This window comes from Lepidochelys olivacea, assembly GCF_965140295.1.
Source record: "Lepidochelys olivacea isolate rLepOli2 genome assembly, chromosome: 5".
Classification (NCBI taxonomy): Eukaryota; Metazoa; Chordata; order Testudines; family Cheloniidae; genus Lepidochelys; species Lepidochelys olivacea.
Window position 1 is genome coordinate 103,917,356 of NC_140415.1, and position 27,468 is coordinate 103,944,823.

Below are 27,468 nucleotides of genomic sequence, written 5' to 3' on the forward strand. Positions count from 1 at the left end.
TTGGCTACTGTAATCCTTGAGCTCTGATTGGCTTTTTTTTTTTTTTTTAAAGAATCTCCAGACAGTTTGCCAGCAGTAAGCTCCTCATACCTCCTCAGCTTCTCACTCACGCGCTTTTATTGGTTGAAAGTGGGAGGCTCAGCAGTGACATAAACGAGAAGGGAATAATACCAAAAAGCAAAGGAGATGGGAGTTTATAAGATATGGGGAAAATGTATTTTAAACACTGTTAAACCATTTTTGACTCATGTCTTTCCTTCCTTCCCACTCCTCCCCCCCAACCCCTCCTATCGCTGTGCAGGCCAGCAAATTCTTGTACACAGAATAACTCTTTACCCTCTGGGTTTACATAGGGAGAATCCTGGACCCATCCTCCAAATTAATTTTGAAACCCCATGTAAGCACAAATAGGACAGTTATTCTGGAGACAGTGGCTTTGCTGACCCATAAAGGAGGGATAATAGGGAAATCAGGGGAGGGAGAAATCAGGACAGAAAAAGAGAAAGAGAAGTGTGGGAGGGAGTTCAGGGTGCGGGCTCTGGGTGGCGCTGATGTCAGGCAGATCCCGGGAAGCAGCGACATGTCCCTCTGGCTCCTACATGGAGGGGCGGCCAGGTGGCTCTGTGCACTGTCCCTGCCCACAGGTGCTGTCCCCGCAGCTCCCATTGGCCATGGTTCCCAGCCAATGGGAGCTGTGGAGCTGACGCTTGGAGCAGCACCTGCGAGCGGGGGCAGCGTGCAGAGCCTCCCTTGCTGCCCCTTTGCCTAGGAACCGGACATGCCAGATGCTTCTTGGGAGCCCTGTGGAGCCAGGCATGGAGCCTGCCTGCCCTGCTGTGCCACCAACCAGACTTTTAACGGCCCAGTCAGCGATGCTGACCGGAGCCAACATGGTCCCTTTTTGACCTGGTGTCGAAAACCAGACACCTGGTAACCCTAGTACCTGAGGAGAACATTCTTCATGGTCCTTTCTTTCCTTCTTTTAATATCAATGTTTCTCTGGCTGAGCTAGAACATGTCTTTCCTAGAAACAAGGTTGGTTTGTGTGGTGGGATTTTTCCGAATCTATGTGTTGATAAATCCCATCTGATCAGTGTATAATATGTCAGAAAAGAAAGAATACAGAAAATATCATCAAGGGATGCTCTGTGTATGCTATTGATTGATCGACTGCATAAGTGCCTCAGAGCACCCGTCATGGACATGGACCTGTTGTGCCAGACACTGTACAAACCCAGAAGAAGAGACTGTATCTGCCCCAAAGAGCTTACATTTGTTTTCTGCCCGCTCACTCACCTGGCTCCTTAGCAGCCTGTCGGGCTTCTGCGCTCTGTTGCTCCATTTCCTTTCATGGAGCACTTGGAAATTTTTGGTTTCCTTTCCTAATTTCAAAATACTGAAATCCTGTGAAACCAAATTCATTACTCTTCTCTGCCCAGCTTTAGCCACCATATTTCACATAAACAGGGAGGGACAGAATCACAACTGTTTCCTTGAATATAGGTTTATGGTCTATTGCAAAATGCCCGTGTAGATCCTGTTGCATTCTCCACATGAAAACTGCACATGACTACCATATTCACTCATGTAGGTTAAAGAGTAGGGCTGTCGATTAGTCAGTTAACTCACATGATTTACTCAAAAAAAAATTAATCACGATTAATCGCAGTTTTAATCATACTGTTAAACAATAGAATACCAATTGAAATTTATTAAATATTTTGGTTGTTTTTCTACATTCATGTATACTATATTCTGTGTTGTAATTGAAATCAGTGTACATTATTTTTGATTATAAATATTTGTAAAAATGATAAAAGAAATAGTATTTTTCAGTTCACCTCATACAAGTACTGTAGTGCAATCTTGTTGTGAAAGTGCAACTTACAACTGTAGATTTTTTGTTACATAACTGCACTCAAAAACAAAACAATGTAAAACTTCAGAGCCTACAAGTCCACTCAGTCCTAATTCTTGTTCAGCCAATCGCTAAGACAAACAAGTTTGTTTACATTTACGGGAGATAATGCTGCCCTCTTCTTATTTACAATGTCACCAGAAAGTGAGAACAGGTTTTTCATGGCACTTTTGTAGCCAGCATTGAAAGGTATTTATGTGCCAGATATGCTAAACATTCATATGCCCCTTCATGCTTCGGCTGCCATTCCAGAGGACATGCTGCACTCCAGCCAGAGAGCAGGGTCGGAGGCCACTCTATGCGGCTCCTGGATGTAGCGGCATAGCCCCCGTCCGACTCCTAAGCACTCCAGTGTCCCCCTCCAGCACTCCAATGGGAGCTGCAGGGACAGTGCCTGAGGCTGGGGCAGCATACAGAGCTGCCTGGCCACGACTCTGCATAGGAGCTGGAAACGGGACATGCCTCTGCTTCCAGGAGCCGTTTGAGGTAAGCGCCGCCCAGAGCCTGCACCCCAGAGCCTCCCCCCATGCCCCAGCCCTTATCCTCGATCTCAGCCTGGAGCACCCTCCTGCACCCCAAACCCCTCATCCCCAGCCCTACCCCAGAGCCTGCACCCCCTAGGTGGAACCTGTACCCACCTCCACTTCCCCACCTCAGTCCGGAGCTCTCTCCCACAGCCTGAACTCCTCATTTCTGGCCCCACCCCGGGGCCCGCTTCCCCAGCCAGAGCACGCACCCCAACCCCAATTTTGTGAGCATTCATAGCCTGCCATACAATTTCTATTCCCAGATGTGGCCCTTGGGCCAAAAAGTTTGCCCACCCCTGTACTACAGGGCCTGATCCAACACTCATTTGAAGTTGATGGAAACTTCGACTCCCATTGACATCACTGGGCTTTGGGAGAGAACATAAATGATTTACTGGACAATGGTTACAGGGCAGTTCCCTAGGGATACTTTCAAAAGCAGTTGTTGTATAGGTAGAGGTTATGTGGAGGTTTCTGAAACAGACATTTGAGGCAGGAACGTTTAACGCTCACTAAGTAGCAAACTTCATCTGTGTGGACAGGAGTTAAAGCTTGTCTAAGCAACAAATTCCTTCCCCTCGGGAGTCCAGGCAAATCTTCTCTGGGCTGGAACAACGAAACAGATGGCACAAAGTACCTGCTGTGTCTATGGAACCCTTCCCAACCTTTACCTTTTCCCCCCTCCCCACTCCCCCCCTAGAGGAGAGAGATCTGGCTGGAGGGCCATCCAAAGCAAAAGGCTGCAGAAATTTCTCTCTTTCTGAGCTCTGCCTCTCTGTTCCCTCCAACTCCGACTTCCCTCTGTGTTCTCCCTTTTGTTTGTTCTGTCTTACTCATCCTGCCTGGAGGAAGGAGAGGAGCAATAGGTTGCAAGAGGAAATGTTTCACTTTTGATGAACGATTTGTATTGCTACACAAGACTTAAATGTTTAGTTATGCACTGGCTACACTCCGTGGCTCCCGCAGGAGTAAGACTATCCCAAAAGGGATGCTACAGAAGGCTGCAAAAATATTATGCAAAAAGGGCCAGTATAGACTTGATTGAAATGTCCTATTCTAATCTTATACACTACAAGGCCTGTGATGTTAACCTTCCGAATGTAGCAAAAGGAGGTTTTGGTGTGGAATGAATATTTTGGTTGTCGGAACATACTACATGTAAAGTGCATTGATAAGTTTGTTGTTTTAAAATGCTTTTTCTTCTGTTTTTCCTCCTTTCAGTAATTCTGTCCAACCATCTTTTTCTTTTTTTAAAAAAAAAATTAGAATAAGTATTTGTGATAATGTGGCAAACATTTAATGTAAAATACAGATCTTTATTTTCTGACAAATACAGAAAAACATGAGCAACACAATGAGTACATGATATACCAGCAGCAAGTGAGTGTCTTGTGATTAACTCAGTAAAAGGAATCCCTTGGTGTTCCTCATGTTTTGTATACAGCTTTTTCACATGCTAAAAGGTACTGTAAGTCCATGAAACTTTTGTAGTGAGAGAACGTTGGAATGTTGAGACACCAAAGTATGCATGTTCACCATTAGGTTGTCGAAGATATACCAAAGGCAAATGATCTAGAGGGTCAAATGCTTTTTCTGTATCAGTTAAAGATGACCTCCGAAGGGGAAAAAATGGGAGGTTTTTCTTTTTTTTCTTTAGTTTGTATTTTTATGAATTATAAAGCAGGTCTGAAAGATGTTTTTATTTTTGTTTTCCTGCTCGTATTTTACTTTATAGCTGTCAGGAATGTCAAACCTTGTAATCCTTGTTTTGCTTGAGGTCTCACTGGAGGGGCCTCAGTGATGTGGGTTGGTAGTGTTCTTCACCTTTAGTTGAAATAGTGTGATACTGAATCCTGAACCCTGATCTCTTCTTTTAGTTATTTGTTGGGCATTCAAGCTGAATAGATGTTGACAAAAACAAAATAAAAACATAGTTTTAAACATTTGACTAAAAATTTCTGCCCTCCTAAGTTAATCGGGTTTTACGTACATGGTTTATCTTGTGTTATAATCCTACTAAATCTCCTGTAGTCTATGGAGACTTTCCTATAAAGCAGGGAAGAAAAGACCTAAATTCCCACAGTTTGAGAAAGGCTTTATACTTATAATACATTGCAAAGAAGCAAGAAAAGACAGTTTTCCCTTGTCATGTCATTTCTAAAACAAATTTTTTAATCTCAAATCCCTGTGAAACATACAATATGTTTTGAAGAATGGGTAAGGATTGTTTATATTTGAATTACCAGACACAATTCTGATTTTAACCTTAAATCAGACTAGAAACTACTTGTGCTGTTCTGTAGGCACGAGGGCAGATCTTCATGTGCACCAGGGCAGAGCTCGGCATGCCTGGAATGGAGCGGGCAGAGACAGCTTTCTGTCTGTTCTATCCAGGGGGCATTATAGGGCAAGTTTAGCCCATGGCACAAGTTAGAGATGCCTGAGGACTGTTTAAGCTCCCTTTAAATCCTCTTTGTGCTGCCCTGGTGAAGTGCACTGAAGATTCAGCACAAGCGTTTTAGCAAGGATTTTTAGGTCTGAGTTCAGCAGAGCACCTTGGCTTGTAAAATGCACAGTTAGAGAAATCTCTGTTGTGATTACTCAGAATAGTAATAGCGGCTTCATTTGGAGGTTATTGTAATGGTAATGTTTTTTTTGTTGAAAAGTATGATTTAACGTGGCCAGTCAGGGAGTAGTAAGTTCATATGAGAATTGTTTGTATAACTGGAAGTTCATCAGAATCCAGGGTTTCCCCTGACTGTAAATTACTTTTCCTTTCTCACTCCTTTAAATATACAGGCATTAAGCCTACTATTGGCTTTGCTGAAAGTGAATAGAAATGACATTTGTCTTTTTAAATAACCAGTTTCTTCCTTGCATGAGTATGGACAAGCAGGTGAATCATTCCAATCTAACATCCATGTGGCAACTAAAATCAGCTCTGATGAAGGGTAGAAGAGGAATTGTGTGTGCGCGCTGATCATATGGTGGGTGCACATAGATAGTAATATTATTTGATCATCATGAAGAATGACAACTCTGATCCATCAAATGCTTGCAGTCAGATATCATTCTGGTTAGGATCATTGGTATTGCCATATTGGATCAGACCCAGAGTCCGTCTAGTCCAGTAACCTATCTCTGATAGTGGCCAGCACCAGATGCTTCTGAGGAAGTGTGAGAAACCTCCTGCTCCCAAGTAGTTAGAGATTGGTTAAAACCCAGATTTATGAGCTTAACTGTCTCTTCCAAAATTGGTTAGCCTCAATCATTGTAACTCTGGGTATTCTTGTTATCCCTACAAATGTCCGTTCTGTTTCTGAATTTTGCTAAGTTTTTTGGTTACATGGCAGATGTTACATTCAGCTGCACATATGCCTGATCAGCATGCTTCAGTTTGACAGCTGGCTATATGTAGAGCCCCGTGTGGATACAAAATTTATATCTGCAGATATAAAGCGGATATCCATGGAGCTACTGGGCAGGAGACGCACACTGCTGTGTGAAAGGGACCCCTGCCCGGGAGCATGCGAGCTGCTTGCACACATTAACGTGATGAGGGACAGCTGCCGATGAGCTGGGTGGCCACCCTAGTGGCAGGGATTGGGGGCAGGGCGCATAACAGTCACGCCAGAGGAGCTGCCTGGGCTGGGTGCTGGCTCCTGCAAGCAGCGGCCCCACATGCTGCTGCTGTCGCTTCTGCTTCCTGGTAGAGCTCTGCAGATATTCGCTTTATATCCACATCTGTGGATATACATTTTGTATCCATGCAGGGCTTTAAGTATTTGCACGATGGTGGAAGGTACCACAGTGGAAAAGTCAATTTTAGCTGTAATATGATAGCACCATATAATATAATTTACAAAAGATACACTAATTCCTACCATGTAATTTTTAAGAATTTCTGTATTGTGCACATATTTAAAGACTGTAGTAAAAGCAAATCTGTTTTACTAGAAGGGAAGCTAATGTCTCCCCTCCCTCCCAAATTGCTATTAATATTGGGATGCTTAAAATGTAACTTGGGCTTTTGGCCAAGTAAAAAATGGAGCAATGAAAATTTCTTGCCATGTCACATTTTTAATTTGGTGCTAGGCTAATAATCTCATTTGCTCGGGGTTATGCAGATGAACAGCTTTTAAAATAGAGCAAGGAATGAAGGTAACAGAGTTGGTGAATCAGTTGTAAAACGAGCAGACAGAATACAGATGAAAACAATTTAATTAATATGAATGGCACTTTCAGGCCCTGATCCTCCAAACACTTATGTGTGTGCTTTATGACTTCAGTAGGACTGCTGGTGTGTGCTTTCATGTTTTTGCAGGATTGGGGCCTGAACAGACTTTGGTGAATAAACTGATTCAGAGAGACTGTAGTATTTGCTTTCACCTGGTTGCTTCATAAGCATTTCAGGCAGGGGCGAAAGTAACTTTAGGGACTTATCGGTACGCAGGGCGGCGGGGGTCCTCAACCGGAAGGGGCAGGGCCTCAGGCAGAAGAGGCAGGGCTGGGGCCAGACTCCGCCTGCCGGCCAGCCCTTCAGTGCTCCCAGTCCATGCTGCCGGGCGCTCCGGCTGCGATTTAAAGGGCTCGGGGCTCCCGGCCACTGCCGCTACCCCAGGGCTTTGACAGCAATTTAAAGGGCCCAGTGCTCCCGGCTGCCACTACCACTACCCTGGGGCTCCTGGCCGCCCTACCGCGCCAGCAGCCGGAGCCCTGGGGTAGCGGTAGCAGCAGCTGGGAGCCCCGGGCCCTTTTAAATTGCCGCCGCCGCCGCTACCCCAGGACTCTGGCGATTTAAAGGGCCCGGGGCTCTGGCACTGCTGGAACGGGTCGCCTGTGTACCAACTCTTACCGGTACAACGGACCAGACCGGATCGGCTTACTTTCACCTCTGATCTCAGGTTAATAGAAGAGTTGAAACTAGAAAATAGCATAATTTAAGAGACACCCACAATGTAAAAATCGTACCTCTGGAATTGTTTTCACCTGCTTTTGTTACAACTGCCAAGTTTTCATTTTTTTTGCATAAGAGGAAGAGGAGGTTAAATGGAAACAATGCTATTTCTTGTAAAGTGATTAACATGGAAGGACCTGACAACTCAGAGAAGAGGAAGTCCGTGTTTATTTTGGGCAGAAGCCTGAGTTTCTCTACTAAAGTAATAACTATTTAGAGGAATTATTGTTGCAGTGAAGGGAGGGCTCCAGACTTCATCAGCAGATTAAAACTACTTGGGTAAAGTTTTGTAGGAGCAACTGGCTTGCCATAGAAAGCAATGACAGACCTATATGTTGTTAACAAAAACTGCAATCTTTATGCCATTGAAAGGCTTTTGGCATGGTGCTATAGGCGGATACACTTCAGGTAGTTTTTCTTTTAGGAAAAATGGCTTTCTTGTGTGCCTAAAATGAATATGGCTGTTTCTACTTGAACACTTCTATATTAGTGCCACTCCTTGTGTGACAGCCATTGCCTTGACTGACATACCAGGAACAGAACCAGGAAACTCCAGAGCTGAAAAAAGCACAAGCATCTACAGTTTGAGCTAAAGAGCCAGGCTCTGTAGGTCAGAGCTTTAACAGTCCGGTATGCTCTATTGATCAGACACAGAGGGAGGATGCATAACCCACAGTGGGTTACACTTGCACCTAGAGAAACAGCCTACAGTTGCTGTGAAACACTGATTCTGTGTACTAGTTTTATTTTAATATAATAAAAGCGATCTCTGATTTCTTAGTGTTGTAGATCTTATTTCAGAATTGTCATCAAAATGGTCTTTTGCCCATGTTAATTAACCTACTGCATTAAAAAAAATGCTTTGCAGTACTTTGGTAGGTATATTAAATTGGATCACATTGTAAATGGGTGGAAATCAACATTTTAAATAGCAATTTGATGTATATTGAAAAATCTCAAGCAATAGAGAGAAGGAATTTTGGTCTGACTACACAATCAAAGAGTAGCATTCCAGAAGATTCTTTTATGAAACAACAATATAGTTCATCAAGTCTAAGAAAATAAATAGATTGCTGTTTATGACAATCTAATGTATGTGTCCAGACTTGACTTCTAGTAAAACAATAGCTTCTTGTTAATTACACAACAAAATATTGTTAGAAATCTACTACTTGTACAGTACATTTTTATGATTCAACGTTTGGTTGTAAATATTCTTTATAACAAAAAGCAAGTGCTGAATGAGACCAAGTGGTTTTATATAAGCAAACTTTAGAGGGTTTTACCAGTATCTATCTATCTTATAAGTTTTGATTATACTGAAAAATTCATGATCGTTTCATATGAGAACAAAGACAGTCTTAGCCTAGTCAGTCATGTGCTCTGGGGTGCATTTTAAAAAGTCCATCACCAAATTGAGAGGTTCTGAGTGATTTCACTGCTTCTGATGGAGTTCACCCCCTCTGGGTCCAGCTAAGCCATTCCTGCCAGAGATGACTTAGTCCTGAGAATGATTAAAAAATACTACAGAAGAACAGACTTTTTTTTTTTTGAAGGGAGTAGATGTTTTCATTGCCTCCTCTATATCCCAGTATAGTGCTATACTGTCATTGTTCTCAGTTTATTTTTTCAGTTTCAGTTTTAGCATTAAAGTGCATATCATATAATCTGTTGGGTTGTGTCCCAAGTCATTTTCTCTCCTTCCTTAGTTATGGTTATGAGAGAGCATTTTTGTATAAATGGGAATACAATTTCTTCGTTGGTCTTCTCTGTGAGGACATGCACACTGGTACATGTGATTGATCTGGGAGCAGAATGTTTGACGGAGCCCCTTCTTAAAATATTGGCATAATATTTGAGTCTAGTTCGTACAGTGCTTCTAGACGTTGTTTTTACCTTTATTTCCTGTCAGAATAAATTGGCACTTCAGGAAATGCTAGGAGAATAGGCGCATTTGCTGAAAACTGAAGTCTTTCTACTTAAAATTGTATTCTAAGCTTTCTCTTACAGAAGAAATGTAACTGTTCTAGATTGGGCTAAAACACAACTGAACAGGGATTCATTTCTGAATTGGCCAGAATGTGACTCAGTTGATATTCCTCCTTACACATCATCAGCTCAACCTCTGACCTGTCACTGAGGGGATAACAGGGTTGCACAGGTGTAATAGAGGGACTAATTTGGCCTGTAGAAGCTCTGAGTTTGTAGGGCTGACAATTAAGAAGCCTGATTTTTCCTTTTAAAATGAACATATTTGTTTTAGAATTCATTGAGAGGCAATAATCATGGAACTTTACAAAGCCTTTTTGTTTTTCCCATGCAGAGTCACTTTTCACGAAAGCTTAGGCTCTAATAAATTTGTTAGTCTCTAAGGTGCCGCAAGTCCTCCTGTTCTTTTTGCAGATACAGACTAACACGGCTGCTGCTCTGAAACTTTTCAGAGTAGAACTGCATTGTAAATTGTAGAGGAACTCACGTTTTGCTAAACTGCCTGAGAAATTATGCAGTCCTAACTCAGTACTATAATTCAAGGCTTCTGTGCTTCAAAATGCTGATGTTACCAGTGAAAAGCATCCCAGTTTTGTTTTTTTTAAAATCTGTATATTTATGTAGGAAATTGTAACAAGTTTACGAATTATTGCCATGTAAATATGGGAGATACCAGATCTTGTGTAGCTCTTTCAGTTTTCCTGGCTTTTTAAAGCCAGCAAATAACCTTCTATTTTTTCTTTTTTAGACAAATGCTCTAAACACAATGAAAAGATGGCCTGCCTTACAATGACAGAGATGGAAGGAACAGCAACTTCTATTCTACACCAAAATGGTGACATCCATGGGAATGCAAATGCTCCCAAGCAGACAGAGCCAGTGCTTCAGGTTTACCTTTATCATTCCCCGGAGAAGACCGAAGGAGATTATCTTCAGTTTCCAGCTGGCGAATATATTGCAGAAGAGATTTGTGCTACTGCTTGTAAGGCTTGCGGTAAGAATATGTATGATGGTTTTCCTAGTAACGGAGTGATATTGTTTCAGCTTCATGCAACATTAGTTTTTAATATAGTGTGCACAGGCCCTGACTAAAATGTTTTATGCTATAACCTGTGCATGTATAGAACAATGTTTTTGTTTGTTTATTTCTGACCATTCTCTGCTCTGTGAGGTCATTATTTGCTGATTAATAGTAGTTACCTCCACATTAGCCATTCAAAACTTTAACTATTAAGGAAGGGTTTATCAACCGAACTGTTTATACCAGCCCTGCAAAGCACCCCGATGCACTTTGTGACCCAAGAGTTAGAAGCAGTGTTCCCTCTAATTTTTCCCACCTATGTGTGGAATTAATTTTGTTAGGTGCACCAATATGGAGGTGATGTGTGAGGGGGCTCAGGGCTGGGGCAGAGGGTTGGGGTGTAGGGGTGTGAGGGCTCTGGCTGGGGGTATGGGCTCTGGGGTGGGGCTGGGGATGAGAGGATCAGGGCTGGGGCAGAAGGTTGGGGTGCAGTGGTGTGAGGGCTCCAGCTGGGGGTGCGGGCTCTGGGGTAGGGCTGGGTATGAGGGGATCAGGGCTAGGGCAGAGGGTTGGGTGCAGGGGTGGGAGGGCTCTGGCTGGGGTGCAGGCTCTGGGGTGGGGCCGAGGATGAGGGGTTTGGGGTGCAGGAGGGTGCTCCGGGGCTACGGTGGGGAGAGAGGACCCCCCCCCCAGCTCTCTCTCCCTGCAGCAGCACCTGGACTCGGGGGAGAGGCACCTCTCTCCCTGCAGCAGCAGCAGCTCTGGGGCTTGGACTGGGGCTGCAGGATAGGTGCCCCTTGCCTCACCCCAGCAGGTCTGGGTTCATGCCGTGGGAGGAGCACTCCTGCCAGGCCTGGGGCCAGGCTGGGCCACAGCAGAGTCGAGGCCAGTGGAGGGGCACCCTGGACGAGGCAGGTTGGGGGCTGGGAGAGGGGCGCCCCTTTCCCCGGCCGGTCCACTGAGCACCTGCGCAGCGCTAAATAGGTTGCTGCACAGCCACACAGTTTACAGGAAACTTCGGTTAGAAGTGCAGCTGTCTGGAGGGCAATAATTCTCTTTTGCAGTAACGTTAATGTTTTGAAATGTATTTTTGTTCCACTGGGAATGAAAACCAAAACCTTTCAGATGTTTTTATGAAGTGGAATTATGTCGAAATGGTAGGTTTTGGATTGACAAACTGAGCTTTTCAATTTGTGTCTCACTGTATCACTGTTGCAAAAAAAGTGAACAACATTCTGGGGTGTATCAGCAGGAGTGTTGTAAGCAAGACACGAGAAGTAATTCTTCCGCTCTACCCCGCGCTGAGTAGGCCTCAACTGGAGTATTGTGTCCAGTTCTGGGCGCCACATTTCAGGAAAGATGTGGACAAATTGAAGAGCAAGAAAAATGATTAAAGGTCTTGAAAATATGACCTATGAGGGAAGATTGAAAAAACTGTGTGGAGGGTTAGTTTGGAGAAGAGAAGACTGAGAGGGGACACGATGACAGTTTTCAAGTCCATAAAAGGTTGTTACAAGGAGGAGGGAGAAAAATTGTTGTTCTTAACCTCTGAGGATAGGACAAGAAGCAATGGGCTTAAATTGCAGCAAGGGAGGTTTAGGTTGGACATTAGGAAAAAGTTCCTAACTATCAGAATGGTTAAACACTGGAATAAATTGCTTAGGGAGGTTGTGGAATCTCCACCTTTGGAGATTTTTAAGAGCAGGTTAGACAAACATCTGTCAGGGATGGTCTAGATAATACTTAGTCCTGACATGAGTGCAGGGGACTGGACTAGATGACCTCTCGAGGTCCCTTCCAGTTCTGTGATTCTATAATTACCTGTCTGTAATGTCAGAAGTGACCAGAGAATGCGGGATCAGAAAAAACCTTTCTTGACAAAAATGTCATCCAAACTAATATGTCTCTATGACAGTTTTCAGCTCTGACAAAATATGCATATTTCTATGAAATTTCACTTTCCTGAAAAAGTTCTGACCAGCTGTAGTTAGAAATAGCTGTTGTAAGGAGGCCCTATGGCCTTTAGCAAGTTCAGGATAAACTTACTTATATGTATGATAATTTTGCAAATGTGAATAGTCCCATTAAGTACAGTGGGACTATTTGTGTACGTGAAGTTACTTGCATGCATATATGTTTACAGGACCAAGGCCGTATTGGGTAAATATGGCAAGCAGTAAATAAAAAATAGTTCACTTTGGGCCATAGAGAAGTAAACCCCTTTTATTGGGAAGAGAATCATCAGCCAGGACAGTGGGTTGTTATGAAATCTTTTGAAAGAGAGTAGATATTACATATTTACACACAAGGAAAGGATTCCTTTAGAACTGTTTCACTTTTGGCCTTATTTTGAAATGAATGGAAGCTGAGAGTGAAAGTCAAATAATTGAAAAAGGTTTGCTCTTTGTGTACACACTTCAGCTAGTTTTTAAGTACTACTGTATAACAGTCAAAGAAACGGTATGGGGAGAGAGAAATTAAACAGCAAAAAACTTTGCTCTCGTAAGGTCTAATTTAAACTAAAAAAAGAAATGATAAATAGAGCTGAGGCTGGAACTGTGCCTTTAATTCATATCTACTGTAACTAGGTTTTATTAGGGGTTGTGGAACAAGGGGTTGATTTCACATGTTGTACTTTAGGTCCTACAGTCCTTGGACACTGTATGGTGATTTAACAATCCATCGTTCAGTGTCATCTCCTTCGGTTTAAACATATTTTCTGTTGCTTAGTCAATAAACAAAAAAACTAGATTGCCATTTTGCTTCTCTTTTTTCAGAGATGTGAAATACTGCATAGGTTTCCAATGTGGTGATTATTAATTTGTAATACAGTAGCATCTAGGAGCAGGATTCTGGACTTATGGTCTGATATGGCATGGCAAATCCTACATTCCTACAATGAATTTTTTGTGGGGAGGGTAGGTAATATAAGGCACATGAAAACACCGTCTACCAGTAGTTAGTGAGAGAGTGAAAATTAATGTGCATCTTTTTGAATTCCAGAATAACACTGCTAAAGTAGGTAGCCCTGAATATTGTAGTGGTACAAATTTTTTAAAATTTGGAGACATGAGAGTATTTGTCTGAAGTTTTTTGAAATCTACCTCTGTAGATTTCTCCTGCTGGGATTTGCACTATTCCATCAGTATTGCAAGACGGAAATCATGTTGAAAAACAGTTCCCTTTTAGAGAATATGAATGCCTCCTTGCAAATGTAAACACTCAATATGTGGTTATAAAAAGGGAGCATGATTCCATCCCTCTCAATTCCTTCTTTTCCAATCAGCCACAAGTATTTGAAGCCATTTACGTATGCCTGGAGTTTCCCTGCGTTGTCTCTTAAGAATTCTGTTTTCCTGCTTTTAAAATATTTCCTCCCCCCCATAGTAAATAGTTTGTAGTTAACTTAGAAAAGTTTTTAGTGTGCACTGTTCTCCTATTGGGATTGAGTTGTTGTAGGCATTTGAGAGAGACATCCTATGCTGACTCCAACTCTATGCTGTTTTGGGTCTGCAGGACTTTATCTGATTTTGGCCACTTGGGTTGGTTTCACATTGACTCTGCTAGTTAAGTCCCATTGTATTGTTCATTGTTCCCTTTGATATTTCAGGCATGTCTGAGACTGACAAATAGCCTGGTTTTAATTGTGTATCATGCAATACAAAAATGTCTGTAGCAAACTATCATCCTCTGTGTCTTTTGTGTCTTAGGCAGAGCATCATCTTGGACAGCATGTCTGTATGTGCAGGATACTGTTGTTGATGTGTAAAGAGACTGTTATTTAAAGTGGTTTCTTTGGCAAGGAATCATCAGATTTGGACAGTGTCAGGTTTAGCTTCCATTGGTACCAGTTTCTTCTGATCCTCAGGTTTGGCAATCTGACTCTTAAGTTTTTCTAGGATTCAGTGTCCGTTCCAATGCAGTCTTAAATCAAAATCTTCTAAGTATCCTTGGGATAAGCAATCAAAACCTTATGGCTGTAGCCCCTGTCCCAAAGGCCCTTTGGCATTGTCCGAGGAACAGACAAGCTATTGTCTTCTCATACACAGAAGGAAAAATTGGAAACATGCCTGGAGAATCCCCTTAGACCTGTGAGGAGGGATGGCACTCCAGAAGGTGTAAGAAACCCCATGATTCTAAGAATAGGTCAGAATAGGAAGCATTTGCAGATCAAGGGACTCTGCACTGTTACCATTAACATCTCTATAGGTCCTGCTGCCCAGTTATTGCTATTGGATCCAGCATCTGTAGACGCCTACACACTGGTGGTGGTTAGAGATGGTGGTAGAGCGTCTCCATAACTGAATGATTCCTGTGTTACCTACATTTGATTCCAGGACATATTGTTGGAGTCTCATAAGATCTTCATGAGGAAGTGTTGTTAGCTGAAATTTTTCCTGTGAGTCCTGTGTACCAAACTGCTCCTTTTGTTTACCAGTATTCCGAATATTTTGGTCTGTTTGCTTTAATCAAAGAAACCAGGTTTGTACCATCTGAGTTCAGACAGTAGAAACCAGAGTGATGGAAACTTTGAGGTAGTGCACTATTTATCACCTGTCTCTGAGGATTACTTCCTTGGTTGTTATGACATCAGCAAGAAGAGTAAGTAAATTTGAAGTTTTTGTGGATTGTAAGGCCAGAAGGGATGATTAGATCAACAAGTCAGACCTCCTGTATATCAAGACCATTAAATTTCATTGTTACCCCTGTGTTGAGCCCATTAACTTGTGTTTGACTAAAGCATACCTTCTAGTAAGGGATTCAGTCTTGATTTGAAGACATCAGGAGATGGAGATTCACCATATACCTTGGTAATTTGTTCCGGCGGTTAATCATCCTCACTTTCAAAAACATGTGCATTATTTTCAGTTTTAATTTGTCTTGACTTGTCTTCAGATTCCAGCCATTAGTTCTTGTTATCCCTTTCTCTCCTAGATTAGAGAGCCCTGTAGTACCCAGCACCTTTCCCTTGTGAAGGTACTTATACACTGTAATCAATTCACCTTTCAGTTTTCTTTTTGGTAAACTAGGTGAATTGATCTCTTTAGCTTAAGTCTCTCACTGTAAGGCATTTTCTCCAGCCCTTGAATAATTGTTGTGGCTGTTTTCTGCATGCTCTCAATTTTTTCAACATCCTTTTTCAAATGTGGATGTCAGAACTGTACTTGGTATTCTTGTGTTGGTCTTGCAAATGCTGTATATGCAAAGATAACATCACTTCTCAGTTTATACATCCAAGGATTGCATTAGTCCTTTTTGTCAAAATATCACACTGGGTGCTTGTGTTCAGTTGTATTCTTCAACTTCATTATTATGTGCTCAAAAAGTCCCGGCTAGGAAGAATTATATGGAAAGATATGTTTCAGACCTATATTCTGTCTTCTGCAAAGTCTTTCCGCAGCAGTCCTGACTGGCCCAGTTATTTGAGATTTTGTTTACATACTGTATACGAGATTTCATTTCTTAAGTGCAGTAATATTCTGGCACAGAACACATGGGCACTTCTTTAAAACCGAGAACAAAACATAAATCATTTTGGTGGGACTTACTGTGTTTACATCAATGACGTTTCCTTTGCGGGTGTTCGGTGCCCAACTGGAATTATGAAAGCTAAACTCTAAGATGTGAATTGACGTGCTGAGCCATATTTGTTTCCTTGTATTTTATGCCATCCTCTCTGTTTGCTTTTGAGTATTCCAATCTCTGCATTGTTCTTCACAGAGCAACAAACAGCAGATCTTGAGAGCAGCAGTTATGTGACCTTGATTGAGGTTTCTCACTTTTATCAATATGCTGCCCTTATCCGTAGCGAAACATACTGTACACCAGATTGACTTTGGAGTTTTAGCTGCTGTCATTACAACTCAGGGACCCTTGCTTCATTCTTAGTGAGGGATGAATGGTGCTCAGTGAATGAGGCAGGGAACCACATACTGAACAGTAAAGATAAAAATATATTACTGAACAGCCCCTTTATTCACTGTGCATCATCCAACTTGCATAGTGAATTAGGCAGAAGTCTTCTGGGTAAAATATATACTCCTAGGGGCATTTTGCACAAAAAAAAATTCTGTGCACAATATTTTAAAATTCTGCAATTTTTATTTGTCAAAATAACACTACATAATCATGCCAGTTTCAATTATTTTGGTAATTTGTTTCAAAATACCTGTCAGCAACTATGTCTGTAACAATACAGACACACACAATAATTCCCCCAGGGGAAGAGAGTTAAAGAAACTCCTATGACAACCCAGTTTCTGTTTCTCTGCCCCTTCCTCCCCCAGAGCCCAGTTGAGGGACCAGACACCCACAACCTCCAAGCCCACCTGCACTCCCCACCCTCCCCAACCAATACACCTAAACCTCTTGTCTCCAGAGCCAAACCGCGGGAGCCCCCCCAGACCAGATACTTGCACTCTCCCCCACAGAGCCCAGGGATCCAGAGGGAGAAAGAGCCTGATGCTTGGACCCAGGCTTACACAGAGTTTCCTACATTCCCTCAGGGCATGCTGGGAACTGCAGCTGCCAGGAACCCTCTAGCTCTCTCTCCCTCTCCCCAGCAATGTCTTTTATGTGCAAGCTGGGCTCTGCCAAGTCCAGTGGTAGCTGGCAGCACTACAGCCCATTTCTGTGGGGGAAAGGAAATTCTGCGTGCACAATGTTAATTTCTACAAAAAATCTGCATTGCGCAGTGGCGCAGAATTCCTCCAGGATTAAATATAGAGGTGTGTGTCTCGTAAAATCTATAAAGTACTTGAAGTAAAAGATATCCTACAAGTATTTTGTACATCAGTTCTGTCTCTTTCACCGATCTGTAGAATGGGTGGAGCCCACACTTCATATATCAGAGAGAAACTGAATTTGATTGGATAGGATAAATTAATGTTAAACTCTGTAAAAATGTTGTAACAGTTTGATTTATTTCTCAAATTCATACTTGGTCAAATATGCTTATTGAACCATGAAGCTTCTACTCAGTTCTTTACGTTTTATCCTGTGACATAATGCATTTATTACGAAATAGTGCTGGGTTATTCCTTGGGGTTTTTTAGTTTAGTTTTGGTTTTTCTTTACACAGTGTTTTCCATCTCTCTGTTTTCCTGTATGTCCATGACTTTTATTTCTTGAAAATCATCTGTAAGGGCTGGCAGCTCTTGCAGATTTTGCTGGCTCCAAACCAAGCAAGTGTCAGATGATTTTCCCATTAGATTCCTCTTGTGAGTTAGACAGCTTTACTGTACACTTTTTGTTGTAAGCCTTGTACCTATGTGTGTAGGGACAGATGCTGTTCTTCAACAGCTTCAAATCAATGAGGACTCAAGAGTGAATCACATTTGCTGAGCAAGTTATTGCTATTACATATAAAGAGTTGATTAAGCACATCGGAAATGTAAATGAATCTTTGTTATTTTTGTAGCACCATATGCTTTAGACATGATGTAAGGAGAGAGATCTCCTTCGCTGAAGAGTTGAATCTAACCAGACGTTGTACAGAGCAGGGAGCGTTGCCACATGCAATTTCCTCACCACATCTTAATTTCCCCTTTTGTGCATGCATCTTTGCTTAGTTTCCTTTTAACACTTGCCTGTTGTGTGTGTTGTGCTTGATAGCCCCTACCGAATGTTTCTTTTGTTTTTTAACCTGTGCCTAACTTATTTGCTTGTTTTTATTCCTCCTATTCTGTTTGTATACGATTTACCTACTACTCCCATTACCTTTCCTCCTCTTTTTGAACCATCCCTTTTCCTTTGTCATTATGACTCATGCCTATGATATTTTAGCTTTCATCGCAGCCCCTTTTCCCTTGACCTCCAGACAGGTATCTGACACCACAGCATGCATCCGATGAAGTGAGCTGTAGCTCACGAAAGCTTATGCTCAAATAAATTGGTTAGTCTCGAAGGTGCCACAAGTACTCCTTTTCTTTTTGCGAATACAGACTAACACGGCTGTTACTCTGAAACCTGTCAAGCTGCAGTGGCCACCCTACATGCCATCCCCATTGCTAGGTAGCAGCTCCATATTGGGAGCAAAGTTTAAGAAACCACTTTTAGAATAATCTGTTTCCTGTTTGTCAGGCCCAGTCATAAATCATGGTAATTGTAGCTCCTCAGTCTGAGAACCAGCTCATAGCTTTCCCAGGCATAAATTAAACATCAACAGGATGTGAACAGGAAATTTTCTCCTGTTCAGCAAATGAAGGTCCTTTTCCAGCTATTTCATTTAGAAAAGTCAAGATATTTCAAGTCTAAGTGGCTGAGAATCTTCCTCTTTGTGTTTATTTAATTTTAATTAATTTTAAAATAATAATCTTAATGATGAACATTTTGGGAAAGCAACATCTTTGTTAAAGATTCAGCACCACTGTCCATTCCACTTAGCTCTGAGAGTGTACAGTGATCAGGCTCTGAGATATCCAGGAAGTCCTCCAGCAAAATCAGGGAAGGCCAGAGTTGATATTGCTGATATTGCTAAAGTTTAAAAAACAAATGAAAAAACAAAAAACAAAAGCAGAAAATGTTTTTAAAAATCTTTCAGGTCTTTGTACATCATAAAGAAGCAAAAAAAGGGCACAGGATCAACTGATGGGGGGGGGGGGGAAACTTGGCAGGTCACATCCAAAGGTCATCATGGAATGCATCCGATGACATGAGCTGTAGTTCACGAAAGCTTATGCTCAAATAAATTTGTTAGTCTCTAAGGTGCCACAAGTACTCCTTTTCTTTTTGTGAATACAGACTAACACGGCTGCTACTCTGAAACATGGAAAGATGAGTACATCTTTGTTCCAGGAGGCTAGATTTTCAGAGGCGTACTTTTGTGCATGTGTGTATTGGGAGTAGGGTGTATGTGAAACTGTGCCTTTGAAAATCTGTTCTTAGGTTTGCACTTCACCCCCCCCCCCCCCATCCCACTCTCTTTATGGTCAGAGTCTTCCTTTCATAAGCTTTGATCTAACATTTAATCTCTTTTGTCACTGTTGGAAGACAGGATAATGGGCTAGACGGGCCATTGGTCTGACTCAGTATGGCCGTTCTTATGTTATGTTCTTATGCCAAAGGTATCAGAAGGCCCAATTTCTGGTGTCAGCCAAGTTTGTTAGAGATTTGCAGTACGCAGGAAACTGAGCACGATCGCTCACAAGAACATTCAGTTCTCAGTCTCCCAGCTTCTCTTCATCCTTGAATTCCATAGGCAATAGATTCCTGAGAAACTTTTTAACATTATTAGGCACAGCTGTATAGCCAGAGCTTTATAATTATATAAAGTGATCAATTTAGGTGTTCAGTAATTTTATTGACATACTGCAATATTGTAATCACTTGTGAGGTGTCTTTCTCTTTGATCTGATAGAAGATATTCTGTGAAAATTTTCTCCAATGGAAAATTGGGTTTCAACTAAACTAAAATGTTCACATCAAGCGTCTGCTTTCCATTGTTTCATTGGAAAACCAAAACCCCCAAAATGAAAACTTTAATCGGTAAACCATTTTCGAGCTAGCTCTAGTTCAGGGGCAGGCAAACGTTTTGGCCTGAGGGCCACATCGGGTTTCGAAAATTGTATGGAGGGCTGGTTAGGGGAGGCTTTGCCCCCGCCTCCTATCCGCACCCCCCCCCCCTTCTCCTCCCCTGACGCCCCCCACCTCCCGCCCGGGACTCTTGCCCCATCTACCACCCCCCGCTCCCTGTCCCCTGACTGCCCCCCACCTCCCCATCCAACCCCCCTCCTTCCTAACTACCCCCTCCCCCCCCGCGCCCGGGACCCCTGCCCCCATTCAACCCCTCCCCCCTGTTCCCCGCCCTCTGACTGCCCCGACCCCATCCACACCCCCACCCCCGACCACCACCCTGAACTCCCCTGCCCTCTATCTAACCCCCCCGCTCCCTGCCCCCTTACCACACAGCACATAGCACCAGTGGCTGGCAGCGCTACAGCTGCACCGCCCAGAGCGTTGCGCCGGTGTAGTGTAGTAAATGCTCTCCGTAACTGCTACCAGTAGCACATTCCTACGTGGAGCAGTTTAATACACTACACTGGCAGCATGGTGCGCTGTGGGGAAGGGGGAACAGCGGGGGAGGGGCCAGGGGCTGAGGGGCCGGGCAGGAGGGTCCTGTGGGCTGGATGTGGCCCGCAGGCCGTAGTTTGCCCACCTCTGCTCTACTCAGTATTGTAATGTATGTACCATGAGACACTAAAATAAATTACGTGTATGGATATACAGGGTTCCTTTCTAGAAAGCTCCTCAAAGTTATTTTCAGTAAAATATGTATTGTTGTTGTTCAGTCTCACTGATTGTGTGTATTATTTCAACAAATAAAAACGTTTTTATGTTTGTTAGAAAATGTTTTTAGGTGTTCAGACATGAAATTTCAGTCTTAGACGTGAGAGAAAAATCACTGAATATTATAGCATTTGTTTTTTACTCAGTTGTCTCTGATGATTACTAAATGTCCTGCTCCTCCTGATGTTTAGTGTTGTCGCTTAGGCAAGGTGGGAATCATGTACAAAGGGCTTTGGGTTCCTTTTTTTATGTCTAGACTGTGTACAATTGTCATTGACTTTGATGTCAGTGACTTCAATTCCAGTACACCTCATGGGTGTTTTATTTTTATACTTGCCCTTGCACATCTTGGCTTCCACTCTGTTTACTCTGACAAAACCTAGTGAAACATCTTGGGCCAGGTCCACTGGCATGTCGCGGCTGCTTTCCACCACACTAAGTTAATAATCTATCCCTAAATTCGGCCAGTCTGGCCCAGGGAGTATCCTCCTGGTACAAAAGTGATCCTCCAGTGGGGTAGAGACAACTTAAAGGTTCTTACACCACTGACCATCCTTGCTTCCAGTGAAACAGAAGTTGCTGGAGGAAAAGGGATGTGGACAGGACACACACAGTGCTGGCCATACTTACAGGTTGTGGGACACTCTCCTGGGAAGCAGCAACTTTGAAAAAGATTTGAGAGTCATGGTGAATAATCAGCAGAACAGGAGCTCCCAGTGTGACACTGGCCAAAAGAGATAATGATCCTGGGATGCAGGCACAACTGATACCTACTGATATGTGTGGCGGGGGGCACAATTTAAAGGTTCGCCTCCACCCCAACAACTTGAGTCATTACCATCCACCTCAGCATACTCCCTCTTCTTACATCAGTGGCCTCTCCCTACAGCTCCCAGTTGTTTGCTGCTGCCTCTCCCCGCAGCCAGCTCACCAGCTCCTGGAGCTGTTTGTTGCACAGGGAGGGAGCCCAGCCAGCAAACCCTGGCAGAAATCTGGGAGGATGGGCACAACTCCTCTGCTGGGGTGCATAAACAAGGGACTCTCAAGTAGGAGTAGAGAGGTTATTTTACCTGTGCATTTGGCACTGGTGTGACTGCAGCTGGAATTCTGTGTCCAGTTCTGGTGCACACAATTCAAGAAGGCTGTTGATAAATTGGAGAGGGCTCAGAGAAAAGCTACAAGTATGACTAAATCAGTGGTTCTCAAACTTTTGTAGTGGTGACCCCATTCACACAGCAGACCTATAAGTGTGACCCGCCACCCCCCCCCAATAAATTAAAAACACTTAAAAATATTTAACACTATTATAAATGCTGGAGGCAAAGTGGGGTTTGGGGGTGGAGGCTGACAGCTCATGACCCCCCATGTAATAACCTTGCAACCCCCTGAGGGGTCACAACCCCCAGTTTGAGAACCCCTGGATTAAAGGATTAGAAAACATGTCTTATAGTGACAGACTAAAGGAGCTCAATCCAGTTAGTTTAACAAAGAGAAGGTTAAGGAGTGACTGATGATAGTCTGTCCGTATCTGCAAGGGGAATAGATACTTAATAATGGATTCTGCCGTCTAGCAAAGAAAGGTATAACACAATCCGATGGATGGAAGTTGAAGCTAGACACATTCAGACTGGAAATAAGATGTACATTTTTAATAGTGTGAGTAATTAACCCTTGGAACAGCTTGTCAAGGGTTGTGTTGGATTCTCCATCACTGGCAATTTTAAAATTAAGATTGGATATTTTTCAAAAAGATCTGCTCCAGGAATTATTTTGGGGAAGTTCTATGGTTTGTGTTATACAGGAGGTCAGACTAGATGATCACTGTAGTTTCTTCTGGCTTTGGAATCTATGAATCTTTGCTGTATGCCAAGCCTCAGCTATGTTTTTGGCCCCTAACCACTGCAGCCATCCTGAAGTTCAACTGAGTTCTTCCCATGAAATAACAGGATGTAGCCCATCATATTGATCTCCAAAGTCATATTTTGAATTGCATGTATGTTCATCTAAACTGGGGGTGGGCAAACCTTTTGGCTCGAGGGCCACATCGGGGTGTGAAACTGTATGGAGGGCTGGGTAGGGAAGGCTGTGCCTCCCCAAACAGCCTGGCCTCCGCCCCCTCCCACTTTCCACCCCCTAATTGCCCCCCTCAGAACCTCCCAACCCATCCAACCCCCCCCGCTCCTTGTGCCCTAACCCCTCCAAACCCTCGTGCCCCCAACTGCCCCGACCTCTATCCACACCCACACCCCCACCCCCTGACAGGCACCCCGGGACTCCCACGCCTATCCAGTCCCCCCAGTTCCCCATCCCCTGACTGCCCCCCCAAACCTCTGCCCCATCCAACTGCTCCCTGTCCCCTGACTGCTCCCCCGGACCCCCTGCCCTGTATCCAACCCCCCCAGCTCCCTGCCCCCTTACCATGCCGCTCAGAGCGGCAGGAGCTCGCAGCTGTGCAGCCCGGCTGGAGCCAGCCACGCTGCCCAGAGCACTGGCGGAGAAACAAGCTGAGGCTGCAGGGAGTGGGGACAGCAGAGGAGGGGCTGGGGGAAGCCTCCCCAGCTGGGAGCTCAAGGGCCAGGCAGGACTGTCCTACAGACCGGATGTGGCCCGCGGGCCATAGTTTGCCCACCTCTGATCTAAACCTTTTTTTTTATTAATAAAATTCCACACAGATAAACCTGTTTTTTCTCTTTAAAGCAAAAGCAAAATATAATTGTAAACTCTCACTGTTAACAAATCAAGGTGAATTAATTAACTAATTAATTAATTTTAGGATTGGAGACTTCCTTATTTGGTTTCTTTCCACATGCAGAACAGTGAGGAATACAACATTGTGTAATATGATTGATGTAGAACGTTCTCAAAATAACCTTCAAAGGACAGGGACAAAAAACATTTTCACCAGTTGTTTGTGTCTTTCTTCATCCTAACAAGCTATTCTAGATTTAACACGTTTTGTTTTACCTTAGCAGAACACTCCCATGAGATCATATTTATTGACCTGTTATAATTTTAGATGACTCTGGTGGAGGAAGGCTAATTAGTACTCTGGATTGCTTTGAGAGAAAGCCGGTTTTCTCTTCTTCAGGGCATACTGATTTCTTAGCACTTCCATCTCCTGCATACTTTGGATCCAAACATAAGGCCTGCAGTTGTCTCCACACCATATATATGAATATTAGCCACTTATGTATTTACGTACTACTTCATTTATTCAATTTCACTGCTCTTGTAGCAAATACGTTTTAAAGCATAGTAAGTACAAATCTCTGTAAACCCTGCTTCCCCATTAATTAAATCTTCAGTTCTTGTGATTTCCAAGTTTTTTCATCATCCATGTACTGTAGTTCACTCTAATTATTTTCCCTTAATGGGAAACGTTAAACTTCATTACATATGATATATCAGTGTAAACCTTTTTCCTCCTCATCTAAGACTAGCAGCTTCAAATAGGCTCTTTCCTACTGTTCTACACTTTTTTTTTTTTTTTGGTCCTAAACATGACATTTTTGCACTAATAACTATTAATACTTGTATTTGTCATAGACTGGTGCATCATCTCCAGGGTGGATAAAAATCAATTATTTAAAAAAAAAATCGGATTTTTAAAATTTAAATTGGATTTTTTGGATAGGATTTTTTCCTCAAAAAGCATTTTATCTAAAGAGAGTTTTAATTAAGATACATCATAGCTCAAAGATATCTCATCATGGAATAGGGATTTTAAATTCTAATTCTATAGTGTGCGACAATAAATTCAAGTAATGTTTAAGAAAAGTTTTGTAAATGAGTTCCAATAGTTCATGGATTAGGGATCCAATCTTATGGGGTTCCAGGGGCTTCTGTATAGATTATTTAGGTTAATCTTTCTATCTACCCAATGGGACTCAGTGCTCAGTCTAGAAGATACCACCAGAGATGCTTAGTTTTGCAGTTCTCCAACTGTGGATTTGTGTCTCCAGAGATAACATGGTTGTTAACAGCAAAAATGTTTTTAAATAAATAATATATAGATGTGAGAAATAACAGAGAAATCCTATTGTCCCTCTGCAAACTTGTGTACACAGAGTCAATCCCTTACCTCTCTAAAAGTGCAAAGTTTCAAAAAGTTTAATGAATAGAAGATTGTTTGGGGGCAGAATAGATCCGGACAAGGAGAAGAAGTCTGGAAATAAATGTGAGAAGGGAGGGGGACAGGCAGTAGAAACAGAAGTGAAACTGTTTGAGCAGCATATTCCAGAAGTCTTGAGGTCTTTCTGAGTGTAGCCTTCATTGATTTGAGATCTACCATACCGTCTCTCACTAGAAGGGAAAACCTATAATGTCAGCTGGCCATAAAAGAGACCCAGTTTGGGAATGAGAACCATTCAAGAAATATATGTTTTCTGATGAGGTTTTAAAGAAAGTCACAGCAGTGAACTGGTGGAAGTCACTTAAGCACTTGGATTCAGAGACTGTTGAAGTGATGAGCTCACTTTTAACAGCAGTAGCTTCTTCTGCCGTTGTAGGAAGAATATTTTCTTCCTTTGGACTAATTCATTCCAAACTGAGAAATCGTTTGGGACCTGAAAAACCAGGAAAGCTTGTTTTTCTTTTCCAGATTATGAATAAACAGGAAAATGAAGGTGAAGACGACTGACTTAGCTGCAGAAGCCAATATTTTAAATTTCTCATGTTGACCTGGCTGACATAGTTGATTTAATATCTTTTTTTTAAAAAAAATATTTCATTTAACTATTTTAGTTAAAAACAATTTTAACAAAAACAAACCTGATTTTAAAAAATTTGAATGTTTAACTAAATTCAAAATTCGTATGCTTGATTCATTAAAATATTATATGTTTGCTGTTGAAGAAAAAAATCCAGAATACATAATGTTGTCGTTTTAGTTAAATAAAACAATTTAAATGTCTTTCTGGTGATGTTCTCCTAATACAGCATGGCAAGAAAATCCTCCAAATATTAATAATTAACCTGTTGATCTGGAGATAGTTCACCTCCCAGTGACTTCATAAATATCTGCTTCAATTACCTTTGGTAAATGAAATAACCAAATGATCATTCATTTTCTGATATAGCTGTAAAACTAATCTGAAAAGTTTTCAAAATAAATCACTTTAAAATGTATAGTGTGTACCTTCTAAAAATGAAACTTACATCTGTCTCTGAGTTGTGAAGAATATGTATGAAGGTTATAACAACCAACAAGAATGCACTTTTATGTAGAAATCCATGATTAAATTGATCTTCCTGAGTAGTGATTTAAATCATGATTTAAATCAATTTAATTCAAATCAAATCCACCCTGATCATCTCTATGTAATGCAGTTAATTTTATGTTATGTACGTGCACCACTTATTATATGTCATATCAAATGATCTGTGAACCTTACACTTTGTTAAACATAACAAATGATACAAGTGATCATCCTTATTCTCTCAGCTATTTCTTTGTTTCTGCAAGGTCTGCTTTTTTGTATTATCTTATTTCTCTGCCAGCCATTGAACATTTCTGTCCTAGTAGAATAGTTGCACCTTCCTTATTAGTTGGTGGTTGTCTCTATTTTGGCATGTTCATCAGATGATACTTTTGAGGAACAATTAAAAAAAAAAAAGCGTTTTTAGTCATTGTCACTAAGAATTTTCAAGCAGCAGATAAAAATTGTTTGAGGTTTTTTTTTTAATGTATTTTTTTGCAAATCATTTGACCTATTGCGTGTTGCAAGGCTACTAATAAACCTCAGGTATCGGAATACTTGTTTAAGTGTTTATCCTGAGTCAAGCTGACCCATTTAGCCTCCTGCTCACTAAATATATCCACCTGTGGCTGGGGGAATGGACTCAAGGCCAGTGCTGGTGCCATTTCCTTGAAGACCAGATGGGGCTCTGTAAAAGGGTGAACCCCTTACCTCTCTCCAGCACTCTCACAATCCTTGTCAATATAACTTGTTTGTATTTTCCTTGTATTATGCAAGCTAAAACACACAGGTTTTGGAATATGCCAGCTTTGCATAATATTACAGAATTGAATGTGATATACTTAGAATACTTGCATTCTAATCTTTGTTGTGGCAGCACATCAGAACCTAATAGTAAAAGACAGAGAACATTATCAAATTACTGTTTTAATTGCATGGCTGCACTACAAAGTGATTTGATAATCTACATTTATTCCTTTGGCTAGTGTATTGATAGTTTCTAGTGTTTCTTTGCGGTTTCCCATGCTCAGTTATAAGCCCTTATTGTGTGTCTTCCAGTCTGTTAATTTTTGTGTTCCCACTAAATGGCTCTGACAAATCCTGGCCTTTTTATACGTGATTATTTATTTGAATGAGAGGGCTCCAAAACAGGAAGCAGGGAAAAGAAAATGAGATGTAGATCCTGATCCTCTGTATTTACCCCTTTCTAACTGGAAGTTCTTTAAGTAGAGCAGGGCAGGAAGAGGCAATTCTGTTTCATGTTATTTTACAAATTGGTTTTGTTACGATTAGGAATGTAAGTCAAAACTTGAAAATCCTCCACCAGAGGGAATGGAGCCCTGGGTCTGTGATGGTCCTCCTGGTGTGCTGCTCCAGGGCTGCAGAACCTGGAAGCCAAGACTAGTCAGCAGCCTGCCAGATAGGCGAGCTTTGCTAGTGGAGCTTCGCCAAAATTTAACCTTCTTCAAAGAATTGTGATTTCACTACTTTGGCAAATTCCAACAAAACAATGTTTCGAGCAGTTCTGGTTTTAAATTGGGACTGTTGAGGATTTAAGAGCTAATGGCAGT

At 42.1% G+C, this 27,468-nt stretch overlaps 1 protein-coding gene across 3 annotated transcripts in view; it reads left to right on the plus strand.

The window, feature by feature from the left end:
• The window catches only part of JAK2 (Janus kinase 2), a 148,729-nt gene that overhangs the window by 48,014 nt on the left and 73,247 nt on the right, over nucleotides 1–27,468 (plus strand). For all 3 annotated transcript variants that reach the window (XM_084628541.1, XM_084628540.1, XM_084628539.1), the window contains exon 2: nucleotides 10,140–10,385. In XM_084628541.1, coding sequence (XP_084484667.1) covers nucleotides 10,166–10,385 — 220 coding nt within the window. In that variant the 5' untranslated portion in view covers nucleotides 10,140–10,165. The remainder of the gene's footprint in view (nucleotides 1–10,139; nucleotides 10,386–27,468) is intronic.